Consider the following 25661-nt stretch of genomic DNA (forward strand, 5'->3'; position numbering starts at 1 on the left):
TTGTACAGTAAGCCATAGTATTTCTTCTAATCGTTCTTAGGTATTTTAGAACAATAGCTTTTCTTATTCCTTTTTTAATTCTAAATAATTGTGATTTTCTAGTTTTAGCTGTTTGTCAATGACTAAATAAAAATCAATTGATTGAAGGGGGGAAAAATCACATTTTAGTGAAAGTCTGTGTTTTCTGTCAAGTCTGAATTTCAGAAACATCAAATTTGTTGATTCCTTCTTTCCAGCCTCACCACAACCTTCCTTTCTTTTCTTTTTTTTTTGAAAATTCAATAGATCCTCAAGGAATATCTTTTTGTTTTGTTGTTGACTGAGGGCCAAGCATATATTTCCTTCCAAGCCCATGAAAGGCATAGCTTTAATTTAATTAATTTAATTTAATAACATTTATATACCGCCCTTCTCCCTGAGGACTCAGGGCGGTTCACAGGGCAGAATAAAATACCAAATACAAACATTAAAAAGAGATTAAACGGTAGCCCTAGTTAAAACAATAGGAGTACAATTCTAAAAACCCCAAGATAAAATTAAGAGACCAAAGATAAAACAACCCCACCGATCCCCATCAGGCTAGGCCAGCTTGTACAAACAAAAACGTCTTGAGATCGCGACGAAAGGAGCGAAGATCGGGCGCCATCCGGAGCTCTACCGGTAGCTGATTCCACAGCTCCGGGGCGCCCACAGAGAAGGATCTCCCCCTGGGGGCCACCAATCGACATTCTCTGATCGGTGGCACCCTGAGGAGGCCCTCTCTGTGGGAACGCACAGGGCGCAGGGAGCTTGATGCCGGCAGGTAGAAGTAGTTTTTCCCTCTTATCTTGACACTGTGCAATTTCAACAGGTATAAAATATGTCACGCTCTGTGCCTCCACTTTTTGGTGTTAGGAATGTGCAAAGCTTACATATTTGGGAATGGACCATCCAAGAGAATATGAGAACATTTCAATTCCCCTTTGGATTTTCTTTTACCTCCTCCAGTTCCTGTCATTTTGGTTCTGAGATTTGTAGAAGGAAATCCTCCAAAAAGAAATGATTTAAAGTGAGCCAAATATAGCCCAGCCTCCAGACAAGCCTTATTTGAAATGTCATGTTCAAGACACCTTCAACTTCTTCCTATGTGGAAGATTTACTTTCAGAAACTCCCAGTTAAATTATATCATCTATTCAGGAGTTTCAGCTTGGTCTGGAGGGGAAACAATATTTTGGAATCAGTGGAATACTTTATTCCTAAATCAGTGACTTGAAACAGAGGCAATATTGGCAGGATAGCACTTGGCAACAGGGCAACAAATGTCATGCTGGTATAGTTTTCTGACATGTCAAAAATGGCAGCACTTCAACTCATCAATGGTGCTTACATTTCAAAACCTTATCATGGTTTCCATTTCCCTTCCACCTAGACCACCTAAGCCAGCGGTCCCCATCCTTTTTGAAACAATTTTCCCATGGATTGGGCGAGGGCGTGGTTTTGTGTGCTACCTAGAGCCCACACATGTGCCTTCACTTGCTTATGTGGCATATTTCTTTTTGCAAAGTAAAGCATGTAGTTACATATTTTAGAACAGGAGTCCCCAACCTCTAGTCTCCAACCTGTTAGAAACCACAATCTCCAACCTGTTAGTCCCACAGTTGGAGGCGAGTGTTGGGCAAGGGCAGGGGTAGGCAACCTTGCCTCTTTTATGATTCATGAACTTCAACTCCCAGAATTCCCCAGTCAGCTACCCCTAAGCAAAGGAAACTGCACATGTGCAGGATCTAGGTTGTGTGCTCCGCCCCCTCCCCCCCATAGAAAAATTGTCTTCCACGAAACCAGTCCCTAGTGCCAAAAAGGTTGAGGACTTCTGTTTTAGAGAGAATGTCTGGTAACTGGTATCATTTCAAAAGAAAATATATTTGATATTTATTATTTCTCATCTACAGTAGTCAAGATCCTAATCATTTTTATAAGACAATCTACTCCAAACACTGAATTAAATCTTTTAGCCCTCCTTCTCTCTGTGGGGGAAGGGATTGGATGATTAGATATTCCTCTATTCATAGACATTGAAAGGTGTTTAGTTATGTAGTTTGTATCTAAATGCATAACATGCCTGTAAGCACACAGAAATGCACACATATATACTACCTGTTACTCAAACATTATTGTTTAGTTATTTTATTCCATTCTAAGGTATGCCTGCAATTAACTATTGCATCTGGTCATTTCTGTGTCTCGGTGAAAGAAGACAAACCAGAGCCAATTTGGACCGCATATGTTCCCAGCATCACATATGGAACATTTTAAAAATAATTTCTGCTTCACCACACCAGAGTATCATTTGAAAATGCTGAGACTATCTGCTCTGGCAATTTTAGATTCTAAAATAAATAAATAAATAAATAATTTAGTATTTCACACCATGATTCCCCAATAAAACTTCAATCTTGAACTAAGCTCCAGACTAATGTCAGGACTGTGGCAGTCTCTGTCCAGAAGGCTTACGTTACTGATGACTTGTTAATGCCTCTCTGCTGGAAGGCTGATAATTAAAAAAATATCTACCATTTTAAAAATAGTGCTGAAAGATCATGGCTGATCTGAAGGAGTAGTATAGTATGGTAGTATAGTAGTATAGTTCTATGACCCTTGCTTAGTGTAACACATTTATCCTCTTCTGTGTCACACAAACAAGGAAAATGGACAGTGCAGGAGACATGAGCGTTGGAGATCATCCTTTGTAAACTCACTGCTCCTGAAATAATGTAATACTGCCCTGATGGTTTGATTTATCCGTTTTCTCTCTGGCACTGTGAACCTGGAAGTGATTTTTTTTTTATTAAAGAGTTTTACAAAAACAAAATTTTACAATATATCCCCAAATCCCCCCCACCCCAAACCCGCCCACTTCCCCGAGCTAAATACAGGATTATAGTTATAATAATCATATTCTAAATAAAATTATGCATAATATACAATTAACCAAATTCATAATGTGCTTTAACTCCCCTTTAACATAACTACATACAAAGTACCAATAACAATATCCCACTAAAATCTGCTCATAAGCTGAATGGAACTTTTTAGTCCCATATTTGTTCTGAATATAATCTATCCATCTCCTCCAAACTGAAATATATCTTTCTTGCGAATGATCCTTCAAATAAGCAGAAATCTTAGACATTTCTGCAAGATTGGATACTTTAAGCACCCATTCTTCTATAGTGGGCAAACTATCCTTCTCCCAATATTGTCCCACCAGTAACCGTGTTGCTGGAAGTGATTTTTGATAGGTTGTCCCAGCTTAAGGAACTATTGGTTTCTCCTCTAATAAAAAGAGCCAAAGCAGTTATCCTATGATATATTATTGTTGGTTATTATCAAAACTGGTATATTTATTTATTAATTAAACCAATTAGTTAAAAGATCACTACACGTGAACATTGTTTATTTTGTACTCTTCAGTGCCCTTTTACTCTTCTCACCTCTGCTACATTCTTACCTTTGATGTTCTTCTCCTTTGCTTTTATCTTCTGCTTCTCGTCTTCAGTCTCATTGGTACACGGCTCTTTAACTTGTTTGGCTGTGAAAACTCAGCTGTGTCATTGACAGTTGTTAGTGGCATCTGGGATGCTTCTCAGCGTAATCTCATTCCTCATCCCTGTCAGTTGTGTCAAACACATTGAAAGAAAATGAAGCTGTGATGCCAGAGAAATAAAATGATATTGAGAAGAAGAGAATATGTTAGAAAGAGTGTCAAAAATTACAACTGGGTGCCACCAGTACAAATTTGTAACTAGAAATGAGCCCATAGTTTGAACTCATCCATCCTTGGTATCCAGATGATCTGTTTTTAAGATTGAGAAGACCTAGGTTTGGCCCATGTATGTTGCCAATTTTTATGGCTCATTTCCACTTACTATCTTTCTGCTTGAGTGAATTTTCAGGATTATCATGAAGATCAAATGGGAGCAGAAGAGAGCCATGGACATCATTTTGAAATCCCTGGAGGAAAATACATTTAAATGAAGCAACCACTGCTGCCAGTCTATTTAAGACACTGAGAGGCTCAGGGGCACAATGTTCATTAAGGCCTCCTGTTTTCTCCTCAGTGCTTCTTACGTTGATGTAAATGTTCTCGTTATTTTCTTTTATCTGTTGACCAATAAAATGGCAGTGCTTAGGGAAACTCAAAATACTGAAAAAACTGTTTGAATCGCTAATTGATTGGTTTTACAACCTTGAATGAGAAATATTGAGCAACTTGATTATTTCAAATTCTGAACCAGACCTTGGATGGGTCTGTCTTCCTACGTGGGTCTTAGAGGAATAATTCCCCATTGACATTCCTGATCCCCACCCTTTGAAAATCTTATGCCTATTACATTTATTATTTTGGTTCACTGAACAGTCAGCCAGATGTTTAGACTGAATGTGGCATTTTTATCCAAAGGGCCTAGAGTAGACAGATACTGATGTGAGGGATCCTGGATGCTTTCCGAGCTTGGTTAATTTCTTGCAGACGTTTCATTACCCAAACTAGGTAACATCATCAGTGCCTCACAGACAGAGTGAGCGCCTGTTACTCATCCCAGCTTCTGCCAACCTAGCAGTTCGAAAGCACGTAAAATGCAAGTAGAAAAATAGGGACCACTACGGTGGGAAGGTAACAGCGTTCCGTGCGCCTTTGGCGTCTAGTCATGCCGGCCACATGACCACGGAGACGTCCTCGGACAAGCGCTGGCTCTTCGGCTTTGAAATGGAGATGAGCACCGGCCCCTAGAGTTGGAAACGACTAGCACGCATGTGCGGGGGAACCTTTACCTTTACCTTTACCTTTATTTATTATTTATTCAATTTTTACACTGCTGAGTTGCTCTGAGTGGTTTTCAACTTTTATTCTGAGTCTTGTTCTTATTAGCCCTTATTATTACTAATGGCAAAGTTATAAACATTCATAGTATGTCTTTGACATAAGAAGATTCTAAAATGGATGAGGGTTACTCTAGGGAGCAGTCCTTGTGATTCTTTTCAAATGCATCTCTGTTTTCTCTTTGCTTTATCTGGGATAGATATATGAGTTTGGTAGGATACTGTCTAGCAAATACATTTATTTTAAAAAAATTGGGACTGAATATTGTCAGATACACCCTTCATCAGAGTGATAATGTAAAAATTTGCCATACCCTTTTTGTTTTATTGATGTGTTGTTCATTTGACAGATGTTCCTCTACCGTCAGGTTAATTCTTAGGAATATTAAGAATGTGAGATTGACTAGCTCTCTTTCTGCACAGCATAGTTGGAGCAAAGAGAAGTGCATCTGTGCAGTAACAAATGATATCTATAGCCTCATCTTTCTTAAGAAAGGGATTAAATTTCTCTGTAACTGAAGATAAAATGGGCTCTGGCACTCTTTTCAACTTTTAAAGAACATCATGGTTGATTTAGGTCAACTTCTCTGGGCAGCTGGAAGTTTTTAGAGTATAAAGAAAGAGTTTGTCTGTTTTTCAGAATCATTTTTCAGGGGAAAGACAGAAACCTTCTGTAGAAATTACCTGTCCTGTTCCTCTGTGTATCTGGAAGCTGTAGATCTTGGCAAGCTGTTTTAAGAAAAAAAAAGAAGTCAAACTGTTGAAGACATTGAAGTTGATCTGTATACTGTATATAATATCTAATTGGTGGGATGCTATTAGTATATTTTGGTTTGCAGGGTACGCTCTAGTTCAGGGGTAGGCAACCTTGGCTTTTTTATGACTCGTGGACTTCAACTCCCAGAATTCCTGAACCAGCCATGCTGGCTCAGGAATTCTGGGAGTTGAAGTCCACGAGTCATAAAAGAGCCAAGGTTGCCTACCCCTGGCTCTAGTTTAAAGATCCACAGTTGTAGAGAACTATATGAATATACTTGGGAAAATCTGAGCTTTTATTACAGGTGTGCCATACTGGGCAAAATGTTCCAAAACTCACTTAGTTAGCTTGGTATGTGGTCTCCATCTCCTCCATGTTCTGAAGAAGTATTGTATGAAAGCCCACCTTGACTAAGCCACCACGAGCAAAAACTTAAAAACCAAATCTTAATGGCTGCAGGAAAATTGTATGACTGTTCCTGTGTATGTCACTACAATTTGCCCCCAGATTTGGCAAAACAGTCACATAATATTCTTTTATGAAAGCCTCCATCATAGCCATCAAGATACTGCTTGGTAAACTTTGCCATGTGAATCACTGAATCAAAATGATTTCCTATAATTATGACACCTATTCAACTGTTTTCTTATCCTATTTCTCCCAGGAAGCCACTCTATGGCGTGCTTCAGTATAATCAGAATATGATTGGACCGGATTCTTTACCTGACCCCACAGATACCTGGGAAATTATTGAGACTATTGGAAAAGGAACATATGGTAAAGTCTATAAGGTTACTAATAAGAGGGATGACAGCCTGGCAGCAGTGAAGATTCTAGACCCTATTAATGTGAGTAAAGAACACAATTTTAAACAGTTACAAACTATTTATACTGTGAATTCACAAGAGGCTGTGAAGCTTCTATTTAGCCAAAATGAAAGCTTTCTGAATGAGAACTTTAGTTATGTGATGCACATGATGATAGAAAACAAGGCAGTTGTTCCCAAATTGGACAGGCACCCAAATTAATTGTACAAGGCTGTAGTCCATCAATCTAATCTCATATTCTGTGGAGCCTGCATTTTGGAATTTGATAATGTTTTGGGTTCTGAAAACAAAATCATATTGCTTTTTTCTTTCTTTCATAAACTCAAATATTTTTCTCAAATGCAAAGGGAAGGAAGGTTATCCAAGGACACCTAAGATACTCAGCTTTCCAGATATTGCAATAAAATGCCATGCTTTATTCAAAGATGTCTATAAGGAAACACCATCCCAACTTATTGAGATGTATTGTGTTACAGAAAAAACTTTTGCTCCATATGTAATAAAAATAACATTCTGTTTAAATTGATGTGGTTATTTTGATGGTCAAAGTTTTGAAAATATTTTAATATTTTATTTAGCTTTCTAAGATATTGGAAGTAAGGTCTTTGCTTGAAATAAAGGCTGGTTTTTAACAATGCTTTAAAAATGACACTATATGAGTAAAACTGAGTCAAATTGGAGGTTTTATTAAGAAGAACATAAAAAGGTTCAGTGGAAGTAAAAAGTTTATTTTATTTATTTATTAAATTTATATGCTGCCCATCTCATAGTTCAAGGCAATAAAAGTTAGAGGAATGTGATTGCAATTCAAATAACAGAAGTAAAACACAATTGTGTTGAACAAAGAAGTTCAGTGTTAAATAAGACTTGCCATCTATTATTTGTCTGTAACAATACAAATACTTCAATACTCCAAATTGTTCACAAACTAACATGTTTTTATTATTGCTTGAATAGCAATATTTTAATATTTTGCAATATAATCCTAAAGCCATAGGAAGTTTTATAACTTTCCTTGAGTCGTTTGCACTCCAGATCCACTGGAAAGTTGCACATGTCATCTTCAGAAGAGCTGATAGTAACGCTAGCAGGACCAAATTTGGGGTCTTTCTTCCTAGTGATACTTACTAAGTGTGTGCTCTGTGTGTCTTCAATTTAGGACATGGACGAGGAGATTGAAGCAGAATATAATATCTTACAGTTTCTTCCTAATCATCCCAATGTGGTTAAATTTTATGGAATATTTTACAAGGCAGATCAACATGTGGGTGGACAGCTCTGGCTTGTTCTTGAGGTAAGATAATTTGTATTGCCAAATCTTAATGAGAAGAAGTGTTGTGTAGTTGAAAAAAGCCTAATGCATGTTTGTTGTAGTGGGGAAAGTCATGGTCCTTCACTTCATCACACAGGGGCTTTGTTTAGAAAGAAAGAACCACAATTTATGCACCGCTCAAAGGTCTTGAATGTGACCTCCAAATTTTTCCTAGAACTGGCTGTTCAGCTGAACCTTTTAACATGAATGAAGGACAGATTCATTAAATACAGATAGTCCTTGACTTATGACCACAATTGAGCCCAATTTTTCTCTTGCTAAGTGAGACATTTGTTAAGTGAGTTTTGTTAAGTGAATCTGGCTTCCCTATTGAATTTGCTTGTCATAAGGTCAGAAAAGTTGATCACATGGCCCTGGCAGACTGCAACCGTCATCAATATGAGTCAGTTGCTGGGCATTTGAATTCTGATCACATGAGGATGCTGCAATGGTAATAAGTGTGAAAAATCGTCATGTCATTTTTTTTCAGCACTGTTGTAATTCAAATGGCTACTAAACAAATTGTTGCAAGTTGAGGACTACCTATACAAGATGGCAGTGATTATATTGACTGCAAATAATTTGTAAAATAAGTTAAATCAATTTTTGTTTTTTATCATGGCCCTATCCACTTAAATAAGATCTGACTCTGCTGAGTTCTTGCTGCAGAAATGGTCCTTTTGTACTACAATTGCATCTTTCAATAAGCACATAAAGCAATTGATCTCAAATGGCATTGCACTGGGGACACATTCATGCAGAAAATTCAGAATAAAGCCAGATTATGCGTCTTCAGAGTTTGGTAATACTATTTATGGCTCACATGAAGGCAAAACTGTAAGAATGTTCGTGGATTAAAAAAAATCAAAATAGGGTACAGTTTGAAGGATAAAGCTGAGTAACTAGGGTTTCTTCTTTGTCAGATGCTAGGCTTTTTCTCATTGACCATATGAGAAAACTGAGATGATCAGCAGTTGGGATATGCCTAACAATTTAGGTTGTTGTAGGTATACTGCCTCCCACGTGGCTGCTTTGCATTGCTTTCCATGTTCAATTTGGCCTGAGTTGTAGGAACGTTTGGATACCTGGCAGCTGCAGAAACAATTCCCTGTACAACAGCTGACAGAGTATTGCCAAGCCTTTTTCATTCCTCCAACAAACATGGTGTGCTCCTTGATCTGTTGTCTCATCATTGGCTTTCCCTGACAATTCAGAGAGGTCACGATGGAGCAAAAGAAAGTGATCTTTCTTCTCTATAGTTTGCATTTTTTGCAGCTGAATGTAATTCTGAAAAGTAAAATCTGGACTCCCAGAGGAAGAAATGGCAGACTGAAGATGGCTCCACCAAAAGTAGAGCCAATGAGCATGGTGGAATGAAGAGTCAGTCAATAGACTGGTTCTAAAAGAACCTCTCTGGACAAGGAGAGGACTTGAGACAACTCACAAATGTTGTAGACAGCTGCTTCTTGCTTGGAGACCTCAAGACAGTCTCCATTGGGGAGATGAGGAAATAGCCACCTTGCTCAAATCGGGCGTCTTTGAAAGGACACTAGATTTGCATACTTGCCTAATCACTTCTGTGGAAATGGCTCGTTAACAGCTTTTTAGCTATTCGAAACATGTTTAAGAACTTAAACAATATTGGAATAAACAGCAAAAAGGTGATTAAAACTTTCATTTTTGGAAGTTGCAAACGGACTAAAGATCCAGATAAATTAATTACAAAAAATCCTTCCTATGGGAAAATGCTTTTGTTCTGATTTGTTGGGGGGAAAACCCCCCTCATAAGATGACATTTTAAAAACTGGACACTAACGGGAACAATTAAAGGAGAAGAACACAAACATGACTTACAATTATAGAATGAAACAAAATATTCTAACATTGGACATATTGAAGAATAATGTTTTTAAAAAACAGAGTGAGAGATTAATATTAATAGTGTCAATAGAGACATCTGCCTCAATTGACAGATTGTGTCTAAAAGATGTTATGGAAGAAGAACAAGTTAACCTAATAAGATTGAGACTGAACTGAAAGTAGATTTACAAGTGACAGATATAAGAATGACATGAGAAGGATATTATGTTAGATAGCAATAGCACTTAGACTTATATATAGCTTCACAGTGCTTTACAGCCCTCTCTAAGAGGTTTACAGAGTCAGCATATTGCCCCCAATAATCTGGGTCCTCATTTTACTTACCATGGAAGGATGGAAGGCTGAGTCAACCTTGAGCCATTCTGAATTGAACTCCTGGAGTGAACAGTGAGTTAGCCTGCAGTATTGCATTCTAACCACTGCACCACCGCTCTACGTAAATATATAAATACATAAATTCAGCTGATGTTTTAATATTTGAAAAGGATACATAAACAAGACAGTGATCTGGATAATTTTCCTATGTTAGCTTTATAAAAGAGGCTTGTTAAAATTTTGAAGAATCTCATGAGAATGGACAAAGAAAAAAAATGAAAAGAAATCAAGTTAATCATCATAATCATAATAGGAAAGTTGGAAGGGACCTTGGAGGTCATCTAGTCCAACCCCCTGCTCAGGCAGAAAACTGTATACCATTTCAGACAAATGGCTATCCAGTCTCTTCTTAAAAACTTCCAGTGTTGGAGCATTCACCGCTTCTGGAGGCAGGTTGTTCCACTGGTTAATTGTTCTAACTGTCAGGAATTTTCTCCTTAGTTCTAGGTTGCTTCCCTCCTTGATTAGTTTCCATCCGTTGCTTCTTGTCCTGCCTTCAGGCACTTTGGAGAATAGCTTGACTCCCTCCTCTTTGTAGCAACCCCTGAGATATTGGAAGACTGCTATCATGTCCCCCCTCGTCCTTCTCTTCGTTAAACTAGACATAGCCAATTCCAGCAGCCGTTCCTTATATGTTTTAGTCTCCAGTCCCCTAAGGACATGAAAGCAGTGTTCCAATATCTCAGGGGTTGCCACAAAGAAGAGGGAGTCAAGCTATTCACCAAAGCGCCTAAGGGCAGGATAAGAAGCAACGGATGGAAACTAATCAAAGAAGAAATTTCCTGACAGTTAGAACAATTAATCAGTGGAACAACCTGCCTCCAGAACAGGGGTGTCAAACTGCCAGCCCGCGGGCTGAATGCGTCATGGTGAAACCGCGCCCACCCCATTGCTGGCAATGGAAAAAAAGTCGCGATAGTTGCAACCCATCATGTGACATTGCAAGTTTGACACCCCTGCTCCAGAAGCTGTGAATGAATGAATGCTGTTGTAGAATCAGATGTAAAAAGCTAGCATAACTATCCTTGCTGAATATTCTGTATATCAGGATGTGCAGTGTTATCTGTGGGCAGCAAGTATTTTTTCTCTCCACTTGTATTCCTTGTAGATGAGGCTTTCAGCACTTTCTTTGGTGAAACTATATCTTCTTTCCATTGTGAACTTAATAAAATGAATATATGGGCATAGATAACATTGCAATGTAAATGTCTTTAATTGTCCCCGGGGAATCATAATTCTGCCAGGATTATAAATCACCAGCAATATTTTCCACGCTCCTGATCTTTTTAAACACCTGGATCCATCATAACTGAAGGCTTATTACCTAAACCAAACTGCTGCAACATGGTGCCCTTGAGAAAAGTGGGACTGAAATTGCCATCTCTTTTTGGCCAGCATGGCCAATCGTACTCTAATTGGGGTTGGCAGAGAATGTATCTAACACATCTGGAAGAAACCAGGATGGTGAAAGTTCAGATAAGCATTTAAGTGCTGCCCATCTAAACTCCTAGAATTCTATTTCAGTTATGAGAACAAACCCAAAATAAGAAGACAGAAGAAAACATCCCTCAAACTGGGTCTGATTCTTGGTCAATTAGAAGGGCAACAGCATGGTGGTTTGCTACTCCCTTCTCCTGAGATGCTCGTTTCACTTTGTAATTCTGGAGTTTCCTGCTTGTCTTCCTTCCAATAATAACTATTTAGTGTTTTTTGAGGCGAGTCAAAGCTAAATATTGTCAACTGCTATGGGGAAAAAACACAACTAGGTCATAAGTGGAAATAATTTATCTTTTAATCTCAAATAAAAAGAGCCAAAATAGCATTATACTCATTAAAAATGCAAGAGACACAATAAAAATGATGCCAATAATGGTGATAACATCAAATAATGATACAGGCCATGACATAATCACCCAAAGGCCACAATTATTTGTGTCAATATGTCTGAGACAGGTATGTAAGTCACAGTATTTGACTGATTAAATCATCATGCACATATCATCCCTTGGCCCAGCTTGATTATACCTTGAACCCTATTCCAGTGACATAATTCCATCTTTTCACAAATACTGTAGATCATTTGGCACATCTCCTTCTTTGATGTCTATTGTATTTGTTATGCTGTACTTGTCTTTCCCCAAATTTGTATATATAAGTCAATCTCTGATTATTTATTTATTTATTTATTTATTTATTTATTTATTTATTTATTTATTTATTTATTTAATCCCATTTATATCCCGCCCTTCTCCGAAGACTCAGGGCGGCTTACAATTTAAGCACAAACCAATGTGCTTAGCAATAGCCTTCATTCTGTGTATATGCCTGCTTATTACGGCTTTCACCCCCCCCCAAGCGGCATTATTATAAAGTCAGCTTATTGCCCCCAACAATCTGGGTCCTCATTTTACCTACCTCGGAAGGATGGAAGGCTGGGTCAACCTTGAGCCTGGTGGGACGCGAACCTGCACTAATTGCAGGCAGCTGGTGTTACTTAAGGAGGCATTAGCCCACTGCTCCACCAAGGCTCAATATAGCTAATGTCCTTTTGTCCTGCTGTGGAGAAATGTTCCTTCTATTAGAATAGGCAACTGCCATGATATAAATCAAGGTAAGAATTGTTTTGGTGCCTAGGGGGTGCAGTTAGCATTTCGGAGGGAAAAGTAGACTTCACAATAATACAAAGGGCTTGGTTGTGACCATATTTGCTTTTTCTTGAGAATGGGTTTGAAATGGATGTATGATATACAACTTTTTCTTTAAAATAAAAAGTAGTTCACCTGCTCTAGTCTCTAAACAATACAAAAGTCCATAAATCTTGGTAAGTGATTCCATTTTATACAAACACAGTCATCACAAGCAATGCTGACCTTTGTCCATCTCAGCAGAGAAAAGCATGGTGCCTGGCAGGATGAAATGTCAAGAAATAAGCTTTGCTGCCACACACCAGGTCACTTGGGTTCCCTCCAGCACATGAACTGCCTTGTTCATTAGCACTGTTCCGTCTCAAGTAGAGATGTGAATGCTGATCCCACTTGAAACAACCAGAATAAACTCAAATGAAATGGGAATAAACAAATCACTTTATTCACATGCGTCCAATGTCAATAATTCACAGTTACAGCAAAGGTTCATCCAGAATGCAAGGTTGTAATTTGGGCCCATCTCATTAGGTAAAAAAATGATGAACATGTTGAAAATGGAGCTTGATATCCCCAGCCACACCAGGGCTCATCCAGAAAGATAGTACAAAGACAAAGGCAGGAAGTCCTGCCATAAACTATGAAAGCTCCACCTACTTAACTAGAAAGCATGGTATTCACTAAACAGCTGGACTACAATTCCCATAAGGCATCTCTTGAGGAAATAATGTTTACCCCTGTAAATGCTACATGTTCTTACATACAATGCTGCTAGGGTGGTGTATTAACCCTGTAAATGCTGAATACACTAACACAGTTCTTAATTCCTAAACTAGATATAAAATGGAGCAGCTGAATGTATACTGGTCCAGCACAAGCACTTTCTACCACTAGTATGCTTCTAGTGAATGGAATGCAGAAAAAGAAATAGATTGTGGATAAAAATATCATTGTGGGAGTGATAAGGGTGATTAATTATATAGAAAAGTACATTTAGAAAGGTTTTAATCTCTCTTTTCCCCCTTTTTCCTCCTTTAAATACATGGCATGCAAGTAATGAGAACGTGTTTACAAAAGGCTGTGCTTTTCTACATTGGAAAGTTTTTTTTTAGCTGTTGGCAGAACAGACATCAAGGCTGAGCATAAAGAGATATGTCTGTTGTCTATCTTATACTGCCTGCTAACAGCAGCACTGATAGAGCAAACATTTCAAATGACTGTAATTTGCTGATTCCCAGCTATCAAATGCATCATGTATAGAACAGAAAAAGAGAGAGCCCCTACATTTTCCTTTGCATCAAAAGAGTTTTGCAAAAACAGGTTCATAAAGACATTGCTGGCTATTGTGATTGTACAGATCTGAGTTTTTAAGGCACTGAAAATAAAGAACTATTAAAAAAACCATTTTTAATATCTTTTAATGTCTCCAGCAAAGTGAAAGTAGTAATAGCAATAGTAATAGCACTTCTATATCACTTCATAGTGTTTTACAGTATAGTCCAGTGATGGCGAACCTTTTAGAGACCGAGTGCCCAAACTGCAACCCAAAACGCACTTATCTATCGCAAGGTGCCAGGTGGGTGTGGCCTACTGGGTAAGCGTGGCTATGGTGGTCATGTCAGATTGGGTGGCTGTGGCCAAGGTGGGTGTGGTCACATCAATGTTGCTCGTGGAGAGGGATGCCTATGGGGGGTGGGCAGGGGTGGAGGAGATCTGGGGGGTCTCTGGCAGGTGGGGCAGGAGGCAGGAGGCTCATACTGCGGGGTGAAGTATGAGGGTGGGGGTGCCATAGCCATGGGGCAAGGCAAGGCAAGGGCCAGGGCGGCTGCTGCCTGACACCATCAGCCCCCCCACACAGAGGCCAGTGAGCACACGGGGGCCAAGGGTGTCCGTCAGCAGCCACAGCCTGCCGGCCCCTCAACTGGCGCACTTTGGGGCTCTGCAGCCTGCCATCGGCAGTTCAGAGAAGCCGCCTCTGAGCTGGATGGCCAGCTGACAGCTGAGGAGGTGATGCAGTGGGTTTTGCCCAGGAAAAGGAGAGCATGCGAGGCCAGGAGGGATGGGATGAGGGGGGAGGGAAACCAGCCATGCCGGGATGCATCTGGCCACGTGGGACTTCAGTGAGTTAGTGGGCGGCTGCTTGAAGAGGGAGGGTTGCCATCTCTGGGGCATGGTGAGCATGCCCACAGAGAGGGCTCTGAGTACCGCCTCTGGCATGCGTGCCATAGGTTCGCCACCACTGATATAGTCCTCTCTAAGTGGTTTATAGAGTCTGCATATTGCTCCCAACAATCTGGGTTCTCATTTTACTGACCTCAGAAGGATGGAAGGTTGAGTCAACTGTGTGTTGTGATTCAGGGTCAGCCTGTGGGTTCGGCAGTTGGGTCGGATGACTCAGAGGAGGAGGAGGGGGGTGTTGAAGAGCTTGCTGATGAAAGCCCTCAGCCAGGCCCCTCCTACCTGGTCACGACGGAGACCCAGCTGTGTGAGCCTGACAGCTTGGATGAAGATGACCCGCAGCTGGCGCTGTTCAAAGACCCCCGACGCAGGAGGCAGTCAATCAGGAGTAAACAGAGGAAGGCAATGGGGCACCTTGGAAGGAGGCAGAGAGAAGCCACACCCTAAACTGTATAAAAGGGGAATGCGTGGGAGGGCTGGTTTGCTGAAGGCAACCGCTTGAAAAGCTCCTGTTTCTTGGTTCGTGTCTTGTTTGTTTTTGTATCAATAAATTTGGCAGGCTTAATTCCAGCCTCTTGCCTTCTTGTAAAAGGGGTTGTCCCTGCCTTTTCTGCAGGGCCGGTAGCAGGCTGGTACAGAACACTGTGAGCCCCGTCACGATTAAACTCCAGGCTGTGGGATGAGTCAGCCTGCAATACTGCATCCTAACCACCACACCCTCATGTAAATAGAAGAAAACTAGGAAAAATCTTTGCTTGTGGCCTTTACAGCCATAGGAGTTAGGGTAGACAATACTGAACTTGCTGGGGTTGGTCTATTATAGTCCTGTGTTTCCCAGATTTTTTTAAATTGTCAATGTTTTTACTTCTTTTATTTTAGATTCAGGCCTGTCAGCAGATCACAACAATATCCACTAATCCAAGATAACTGCAAACGATTGGAAAAGAAAAAAAAATTGGTTTTTGAAATATCAGTAGGAATATATTTAGGTAGAAAACTTTAAAAGAAAATTCTACTAACTGCCTTATATCCTTATCATTGCTTATTGGAGCGTCTGCACTAAGAGTCACTCTTGAATTGTGATGACTGGGCGAGGCCTAGAACTGCCTTCTCCGGTCACTGGCACAGCCTCCCTAGCTTTCAGTAGAATAGTGGGAATTGTAGTCTAATATAACTAATACATGTTGAAGCCACCTGTTTGGAGAAAACCTGCCTGAAGGTAAACACAGGTTTAATGTTCCTTCTTGTCCATGCAAGAAAATGTAACTAGCACATTAATATGCCTTCACAATAAAGATGTCATGTTGGAAATCCAAAAGTGTGCATATCATGGCTATTATTTGGAAACAGCTGCTGGGAACATTTGTAATGACTTGATTTTCTTTATGGTGTTTTCTGTGCAAGTAGTTGCAGATTTATAGGGATTATGCTTGTTGAGTAATGAATGCCTTGTTTCATTTCCCTTTTTCCTCTCCTGTTCCCTTAACAGCTGTGTAATGGAGGCTCTGTCACAGAACTTGTCAAAGGCCTACTGAAGAATGGCCAAAAGTTGGATGAAGGAATAATCTCATACATTTTAAGAGGTGCCCTTTTGGTAAGGATACCCATTTTGCTTCTAATGATAAAATAGGGTGCAATTTAGCCATTCTGATACACTTTACAGGAAAAAGGAAAAAATGGTGTCTGCTTATTGCAGCAGGGATTTGTATTGAGGCTGTGATATAGTGAACTGAGGTTCAGATTCTTTTCCTGTTAGTTACATTATATATGAGTAAGATCCGTTTTTTTCTCTCTCTTTTTTTCTCATTGCGAACACTTAGGGTCTTCAACATTTGCACAACAATCGCATCATTCATCGTGATGTCAAGGGGAACAACATTCTGCTGACAATGGAAGGAGGAGTCAAGCTTGTTGACTTTGGTAATCTATCCTTCCTTCCTTCCTTCCTTCCTTCCTTCCTTCCTTCCTTCCTTCCTTCCTTCCTTCCTGCCTGCCTGCCTGCCTTCCTTCCTTCCTTCCTTCCTTCCTTCCTTCCTTCCCGCCCCCTAGTTCAGGGTATAAATATTCTTTTGTGCATATGAAAAAAGGATGTTGCTCTCAATTAGCCTTCATCACATTTATTCCCTCTTAGTTGAAAACTAAAATGGTACTCTGAGCCCAAAAACTAACATTTCATTTGAATTTGCAAGTACAGCAGTTAAATTTGAGTGTGATTAAAACTGAAAAGCCATTATATAAAGCCAGATGAAAGAAGCTGGTGACCTTATTTCCAAGAAAATTTGCTGAATTTTTTTTATAGATAAAGTCAAATAATAATAATTGAAAAAAGAATCACAGCTTAAAACCAATATCACTGTAACAAAAATAAGGCTATCATCTTCTTACAGTGTCACTTGGGAAGAAGTTAGGCTAAACTTAGTGAATTCACTTGAGAAGGTTAGCCTGCAATTGGAATAAATTTTCACCATCACCATCCATCATGGCTTACCAATTCGCTGGTACCACAAAACCAAATGAACTCAAGAGCAGATGCCACTTGTGACCTGGAGGCCAGTAATTCATTACCAATGTGTACTGCAGCAGGAGTACCCATTTTTAAGTAAAGCTTGGACAAGCATTTGGACTAAAGCAACAGCTTAATTACTAACTTACCACAGCAAATGGTAAAGGGTAGAAATCACTCACTATTCATCTGAAGCCACCTTCCTAGGGTAATAATTAACACTAGCTGGTGGAAAGTCCTGCAGGAAATAGGCATTAATGCCAAAACAAACAATGCTGGTCTGAAAAAAAAAGAGGCTGGAAAGAGAATAACATTACTATAGTAAGTTTTTCCTGTGTTTTGCACATAATTGCCTTGTTGCATTCCCACAGATCAAAATGAAGCAAGCGTGGGAAGGTATTTGTGAAATTAACTGTACTTCATTTAGAGCGAGGAGGTGTCATGGGGTTGGAAGGAGTTACTGCCTGGTGTGCATGTGTATATATATGGTATATATTTATAGCACTTCTATAGCACGAATAGTCACTTACTTTCCTAAAATGAAATTTGTGTACTTTGCAAAACAAGCGCTGAAATTGGAATTAAATGCAATATTCATTGTACAACTTTATTAACACTATCAGTTAAGTCCACATCGAAAACAAGCGGTCTTTTAGATTTCACTGTGTATGTGTGGGGTGTATAGACAGAGCAAAACTGATACAATCTATTTTCTTCTTATCAGTTTTTGTCAGAGAATGTGGGGATTTGTAGTTTGCTGAAAATTCTGATAGCTTCTAGTGCCCTCTTTCAAAACTGTTGAAAAGTAGTTTAAGTCTGAGGGTGTTTTTTTTACCTCATGTACAGTACCTATAGCCTTACAGAAATGTTTGGAACATGTAATATGAACTTTATTAGTACAAAGCAGAGCACATAGCCATTTAAAAAACCAACTAACCAAGGGTAAATGAGAGAAAATCACTTTCAAATTCCTCCAGTAGAATTTTAAATTGATCTGCCAATCATCTTCATTCCTACTGACCTTGGAATGGTGATAAACCAGCAAGCCAATCATTCCTCTCCTTCAACTGATCAGTAGGAATCTGTCAAAAACAGTATCCAATCAACAGTATCTACTAGTAAGACAACTATGGTACACACAGTGGATAATTTCCCCCCCCCAAAAAAATCCCCTTCAATTTACACACAAAAAAATAACAGAATAACAGAGTTGGAAGGGATCTTGGAGGTCTTCTAGTCCAACCCCTACTCAAATACTATACCCGTGGTGGCGAACCTTATGGCATGCGTGCCATGGGTGGCATGCAGAGCCCTCTCTGTGGGCACGCACGCCGTCGGCCCAGTCCTAGGCCTCCAGCTGGGTTTTATAAAACCTTTTCGCTTTAGGCTTCCACCGCCATACGCAAAAAAAAAAGGTTCAATCAATTTCAACTTCTCGCGGGGAAGAAAAAGATCTCGCAAATTTGGAATTGATTGATTGAACTTTTTAGTCCCACCCAATCTGCAGTTACCACTACAGCCACGCCCACCCAAATGGCCACACCCACCCAATGGGCCATGCCCACCCAGCACCCGACAATACATAAGTGGGTTTTGGGTTGCAGTTTGGACACTCAGTCTCTAAAAGGTTCACCATCACTGCACTATGCCATTTTAGACAAATGGTTGTCCAGCCCCTTCTTAAAAGCCTCCAGTTGGGGCACCCACAACTTCTAAAGACAAATTGTTCCACTGGTTGATTGTTCTAACTGTCAGGAAATTTCTCCTTAGTTCTAGGTTGCTTCTCTCTTTGTTCTATCCATTGCTTCTTGTCTTGCCTTCAGGTGCTTTGGAAAATAGGTTGACCCCCCTCTTCTTTAAGGCAGCCCTTTCAAATATTGGAACATTGCTATCATGTTACCCCTAGTTCTTCTTTTCATTAAACTGGACATATGCAATTCCTGCAACTGTTCTTCATATGTTTTAGTCTTCAGACCACCCACCCCACCCCCCAATCATCTTTACCGCTCCTCTCTGTACTCTTTCCAGATTCTCAACATCTTTTTTTATATTGTGGTGACCAAAGTACTAAAAGGAAAGGAAAGACACACCTTTTCAGTAAAATTAGGATGAAGCTGCCTGATTATCAATATCAAGCCATCGTTCCTCTTGTAATGAAGATTCCTTTGAAAGTTGTTAAGGAGACACAATATGTCATCAGTTTTGTAGCTAAGCACTAGGTTGTTCCTGCATGAGGAGCTTAAATGGAAGAGAGAAGTCTAACTTTTTTTAGGCTACTTTTTAGGCTACAAGGACTTGGATGCATTGCAAGGACATTTGCGCAATCCCGCTGTTATCTAATTCACTGCAGTAACCGGGTCGTCTCATCCCCAACTTCAAACAAAAGAGAAAGAAAAAAGATTTAAAAATCCAAGCAGCCTGCAGCAAATCTTTGCCTAAGAGAAGAGGGTAAGGCAAGTGAATAACTCTTGGCTAGATCAAGGCAGCCTTGTAGAAAGGCTGAAACTCAGGAGCCTGGAGAAGAAGTGAGCAAGAACTTCAATAGAGCTGCTAACCAAGTACAAGGTCTGCAGGGATTTATTTCACAAAGAAAAGAATATGCTGATGTGGGTTCCCCACCACCACCACCCCAATTTGGGCTTCACTGAAGCTGAGCCAGAAATAAATTTGGCTCAGCTACTGAACTGAGTCAATGTCACAGGATCACAGGAGCCTGGGGTTGCTTTTGAACTATTGCAGAATCTTCACGTGGAAGATGTGTGAGAATTACAGAAAATATAAACCTTCAAATAACCATTCTATAAATAATTGCCACATCACCTACATTCTCTCAATTATTGCTTTTTAATGGATGAATCTGTAGACCTTCTCCAATTTCCTGGGGAAGACTGTGACCTCCACAATTGCAATACAGGTAGTTCTTGACTTACGACCACAGTGGAGTGCAAAATTTCTGTTGCTAAGTGAGACATTTGTTAACTGCCCCATTTTATGACCTTTCTTGCCCCTGTTGTTAAGTGAATCATTGCAGTTGTTGAATTAGCAACAACTAACTTCTTGTTGTTGGTAAGTGAATCTGGCTTCCCCATTGACTTCACTTGTCAGAAGATTTCAAAAGGTGATCACATGACCCTGGGACACTGCAGCCATCATAAATATGAATCAGTTGCCAAGCATCTGAATTTTGATCATATGACCGTAGGGATGCTGCAACAGTCATAAGTGTGAAAAACGGTCAGAGGTTACTTTTCCCAGTGCCATTGTAACTTTGAACCATCACTAAATGAACTGTTGTAAGTTGAGGATTACCTGTACTCTGCTGATATCAAATGTCCAAAGTGCAGGAAGTGAACAGAATAATAAGAGGGCTGCAACAAGAACTTCGATTGGGTTCCTTAAGGATTCTCTGGAGCTACATGCGATTCTTTTAAACTGTTCAGGCTGCAGAATCTGTTATGAAAGTTTCGTGCACAGCTTTAGTGATTTAAAAAAATGGCTGTGTTCCACACAATTTTTTTCTTTCTTTGTTTTGCCCTTATTTCCTCCCATAATTGTAGCCACTTCTTCTGCCTTAAGTAATTCTTAAACTATGTAGCAGCAGGCCAGCTCCAAAAACATTTAAGTTAAACTTGCCTCGCTTGCAAATTCTCCCCCACTTAGTAGGAAAACATGCAAATCTATTGACATCGATTTTTCTCTCAGGCATTGTATGGAAAGGTAAATGAGCTAGCCAGCAAATGTTCAGAATGTCTTTTCTTATTACAGGTGTTTCTGCACAGCTCACCAGTACCAGGCTGAGGAGAAATACTTCAGTTGGGACACCATTTTGGATGGCTCCTGAGGTAAGTTACAGCTATAATGTGCTGCGTGTGTTGCATATCTTATTTTTTTTGCTAGATGTACTGACCTAATTCTCTAAATCAGTGTTTTTTTTAGAAAATTGGCAACCTTAAGATCTGTGGATTTCAACCCCCAGATTACCTGTTCTAAATCCTTTGATGATTAGCATTATAACCAAGAGAAATAAAAATTTAGGACTTACCTCAATAAACTGTACCAAAAATGGATATGGAATAAATCTCGCTGTTTGCAGGATTGTGGTTTTGAAGTGAAACTAGTTTGTTTGTAGATAGATAGATAGATAGATAGATAGATAGATAGATAGATAGATAGATAGATAGATAGAACTAACGTATGGCTGCCTATAATCTATAGTGATTTAATTCAGTTTTTAAATATACTTTATGTTGTTCAGACTGAGGAACATGTTGTATGTTATCATTTTTCTACTTTCTCTTCATTTAATAATGAAATTAGACTTTCAAAGGTGGTGATAGCCATAGCAGAACTATTGATAAAGAAAAGTGAGGGCAGACTTTCACATTTAAAAATAGGTAGGCCTAAGAGGGCAGAGCTTAGAGAGGCATACCGAATGTATTTGGTAGAAGTCGAATAAATATCAGATAGAAAAAAGAAAAGTAGAAGTTGGAAAGGTGGAGTGGAGAGAATAGTTGATTTGTGAAGGAAAGGTCTGAAGAGTACTTAAAAAATGAACAGAGTCTTGCTATGACATGAAGAAACCCTGCAACGCTTTTGAGGATCTCATGTGTTATTAATCCTGCTTATTAATGATTCAGCTTGTGAAATTCTTTTCCCAATGCTTGATTTACCACACTTTTCAGTTCAAACTTGTAAAACACAACTGACAGGATATGTGGTATTTTTCCCACCCCAGGACTGATGCTTGTTTTATCCTAGGGAGAAAAATGGCTGAGTGGAGATTTACATCCACTTAGCCTCCTCAGTTACTAAACCTGTTTTATTATTTGAGCCTGCTTTTTGTCTAGAAATAGAAGGGAAGGTTGAGGAATGCCCCCTAATAACTGCAGAAAGTCTTTTGCTTGGTCATTAAAAATCGTATTTTAAACAGGGATCTGTAATCTTTTCTTCATAAAAACAACAAATCTGTGGGTCTGTAAAGCACTAAATAATTTACTGGAAATTGGACAATCAAGGCTCTGGATTGCATATGACTTGAACCCTTGTTGGGTCCAGCCTCCAGATCACAGTACTGAGAAGCAGTGGTATTGTTTGGATGCGGGGGCAGTGTAAACTCTAAAATAGGATCATCAGTAGGAAAAAAAGAAAGAAAGCATACTTCTCACATACCTCCAACCCCACCCCAACCCAAAAATCCTGCCATCGCTTGCTCTCTGCAACTACCCAAGGAGTGGTAGATGAGTTTCCAACCACCAGAAAGTTGTCCTCCTCTGCAGATTGTCCTGTAAACAGATTGTCCTGTAATATCCCTTTAAAACAAAAGTGTCTCTACTGAAGAGAAACAAAATTGGAGAGCTAGCCTGTGTTGGAGACAACGAGCTGAATTACATGTGGGGAGACCTAGTTTCTAGTCTTTCTTTAGGCACAGAAGCCATCTGGGTGACCTTGGGCCAGTCACTTTCTTTCAGCCCTAATCATCATCAGGCTCTGGGACAAGCGAGAAACAACCTCTCCCCTAACCTTGCTGCATCATGCATTGGTACGTTTTGCTGTAAAAATTAGGCAGGTGCAGTGCAGAACAAGCAGGCCCTGCAAAGTATCAAGACGAATGCTAAGAAGAACAACTACAAAGCCCCTTGTGGTATGATTTTTAGTGAGCTGAGAGTCCTGCTATAAAAGCCAACGGATTGTAATTATAACAGATTTCCATTTGTGCTCTCTAAATGATAACATGAAATATAAGATGTATATTTCACATACTTCTATTCATTAAGCACCTTTAATTAAGGTGTGTTAAAGTATGTTTGAATAAGAAAAGCTAGCTCTTGACAGAAATGACAGAACTATGAAATTGCAAATAGGAAGTTCACTCTTAGTATTTAAAATGATTTGGCAATAAACATTGCACAGGATTTATTTGGGGGGAAAAATGCCTGCTCCACACAGTGCTGCCTTTCCCCCTCAGCATCTCTTATTCACTGCTCAGTGGCCCTGAACATGGGGCTGAAGGTCAGCCCTAAGTTAGTAGCTTTAGATTTCTTTACTCCCTATTTAGGTAACATTTGTTCTCTTACTGGGATGGTTATTTTATTCTATGCTGCAATGCCATTTAAATGAGAGGTAGAGTCTGTTCATTTACAGGAAAATAACATCAGTGTTTCTCAACCTTGGAGACTTTAAAACATGTTGGCTGAGGAATTCTGGGAGTTGAAGTCCACATGTCTTAAAAGTAGCCAAAGGTGAGAAACACTGATATTATTTAGAGAAAAATCAGGATGTAGAATAAAGTGTAAAGTTTTCAATGTCTCAAAAGCATTTGAGAGCTCTTTTGATATAACTATATTTTTATAGTTGTGGCCAAATTTTAGTGGGTCAAGACTAGAGGTTACAGCAATGAAAAAAAGGATGGGTGTGTGACTTTATGTGTGTGTTTATATACAGTACATGCTTATTGATACAGGATACATTTTTAATAAGCTTTTTTTCAAATGCAATTATATTAAATTGTAGTACTAGCACTACATAACTTAGGAACTGTGCTGCCTAAGCAGTTAAGAATCATTGCTGAAGTATTCTCAAATATATGAATATTTCTATTACATATTATTTAAGTGCTTTAAGTTTCTAAGTAGGTTTAGGAAAAATGCAAAATATGGGAATAAATGTAGTTAATTTATTTTTATATGCTGTATGGCCTTTCCATGAACAATAGCATTCAAATAAATAAGTATACAGTATAAAAGATAGTTAAAATACAGAACAATATTAAAACATGAAAATAAAGATAGCACAACTTAATTAAAAAGAAAGAAAGAAACAGCATGTGCAGGTTAAATCAGCTCATAATGGAAAAAAAAACCCCTCTACCTGAATAAAATGGTCTTTGCCAGCTTCAGAAGGGCATCTCAGATAGAGTTAACTTGGCCTCAGTTATCAGCAAACTTCAGAGATTATTTTTTTATTTTTATTTTTATTTATTTTAATCCCATTTATATCCCACCCTTCTCCGAAGACTCAGGGCGGCTTACAATTTGAGCACAAACCAATGTGCTTAGCAATAGCCTTCATTCTATGTATATGCCTGCTTATTAGGGCTTTCCCCCCCCCAAGTGGCATTATTACAAAGTCAGCTTATTGCCCCCAACAATCTGGGTCCTCATTTTACCTACCTCGGAAGGATGGAAGGCTGAGTCAACCTTGAGCCTGGTGGGATGCGAACCTGCACTAATTGCAGGCAGCTGGTGTTACTTAAGGAGGCATTAGCCCACTGCTCCACCAAGGCTCTTTCATTAATAATGAAAATTGAAAAAACATCTTTCATAATGCCAATAAGTATGTGTCCTATAGTGGCAAGTTACAAAGAAGAATCAGGAGACTTGTGTGATTTATTATTATGTACCCAACAATGTGAAATGATAGCTTACAATACTTTAGCTAGGGTTAGCTTTCATCCACGCTGAGTTCTTCCTAAGAACCTAGAACAGGGGTAGGCAACCTTGGCTCTTTTATGACTCGTGGACTTCAACTCCCAGAATTCTTGAGCCAGCATAGCTCCTAGAACTCCCATAATTCTGGGAGTTGAAGTCCACGAGTCATAAAAGAGCCAAGGTTGCCTATCCCTGATAGGATGTCATCATATTGGCATAGTATATGTGCAATCCAAGCAGTATGGCCTTTTGTAATTGACAGATGGAAATTTTATCAATGTGCAGATTTTCTAAGCGCTGTCCAAGATTTTTTTGGTATGGCACCCAGTGTGATGATAACTACTGAGGCCATTATGGTCCATCTATGCCATAAATTTTCAACTTCACTCTTCAGATATTGACACTTCATGATCTACTCCAATTCTTCTATTCTACTATCCCCTGGTATTCCCACATTATTTATCACTTTATTTTTTTTCCAGCCACAGTTAAATCTGGTGTGTTACGAGACAAGAAGTATCAGATTGTATTCAGAAATCCCACAATATTTTAACCTGCTCATTTTTTACTACTTTTTCAATTCTATGTTCCCACTAATTTTTCATTCCTGCTCACATGATAATTTTTACAGATGTTCCAGTGAATCATTTTGGTCATTGTGTTATGTCATTGTTTATAATCATGTATGATCTACTGTTTCCTCTGCTTCTTTGTACAATCTGCCCTTTGAATCATCTGACCTTGATTGCTTTGTTTGTTAGCTTGCTCTTGAGCAGCCAAAATCAAGCCTTCAGTTTCTTCTTTTAATTATAATTGGAACATAAGCCATTGTTAGGTTTTTTATCTTTATCCATTTCCCCTCAATCTTTTGTAGAAATTGATCATGTAATTCTTTTTCTTG

At 39.2% G+C, this 25661-nt stretch overlaps 1 protein-coding gene across 1 annotated transcript in view; it reads left to right on the plus strand.

Annotated features, from left to right (window-relative positions):
• MYO3B (myosin IIIB) overlaps window positions 1-25661 on the plus strand; it is a gene marked incomplete at both ends in the record, with an annotated part of 400700 nt that overhangs the window by 129247 nt on the left and 245792 nt on the right. Inside the window, 5 exons of the mRNA XM_083368004.1 lie at window positions 6280-6463; window positions 7602-7736; window positions 16320-16424; window positions 16651-16750; window positions 21099-21175. Coding sequence (XP_083224130.1) covers window positions 6280-6463; window positions 7602-7736; window positions 16320-16424; window positions 16651-16750; window positions 21099-21175 — 601 coding nt within the window. The remainder of the gene's footprint in view (window positions 1-6279; window positions 6464-7601; window positions 7737-16319; window positions 16425-16650; window positions 16751-21098; window positions 21176-25661) is intronic.

Source organism: Vipera ursinii, assembly GCF_947247035.1.
Source record: "Vipera ursinii genome assembly, chromosome: 1".
In the NCBI taxonomy this organism is placed as follows: Eukaryota; Metazoa; Chordata; class Lepidosauria; order Squamata; family Viperidae; genus Vipera; species Vipera ursinii.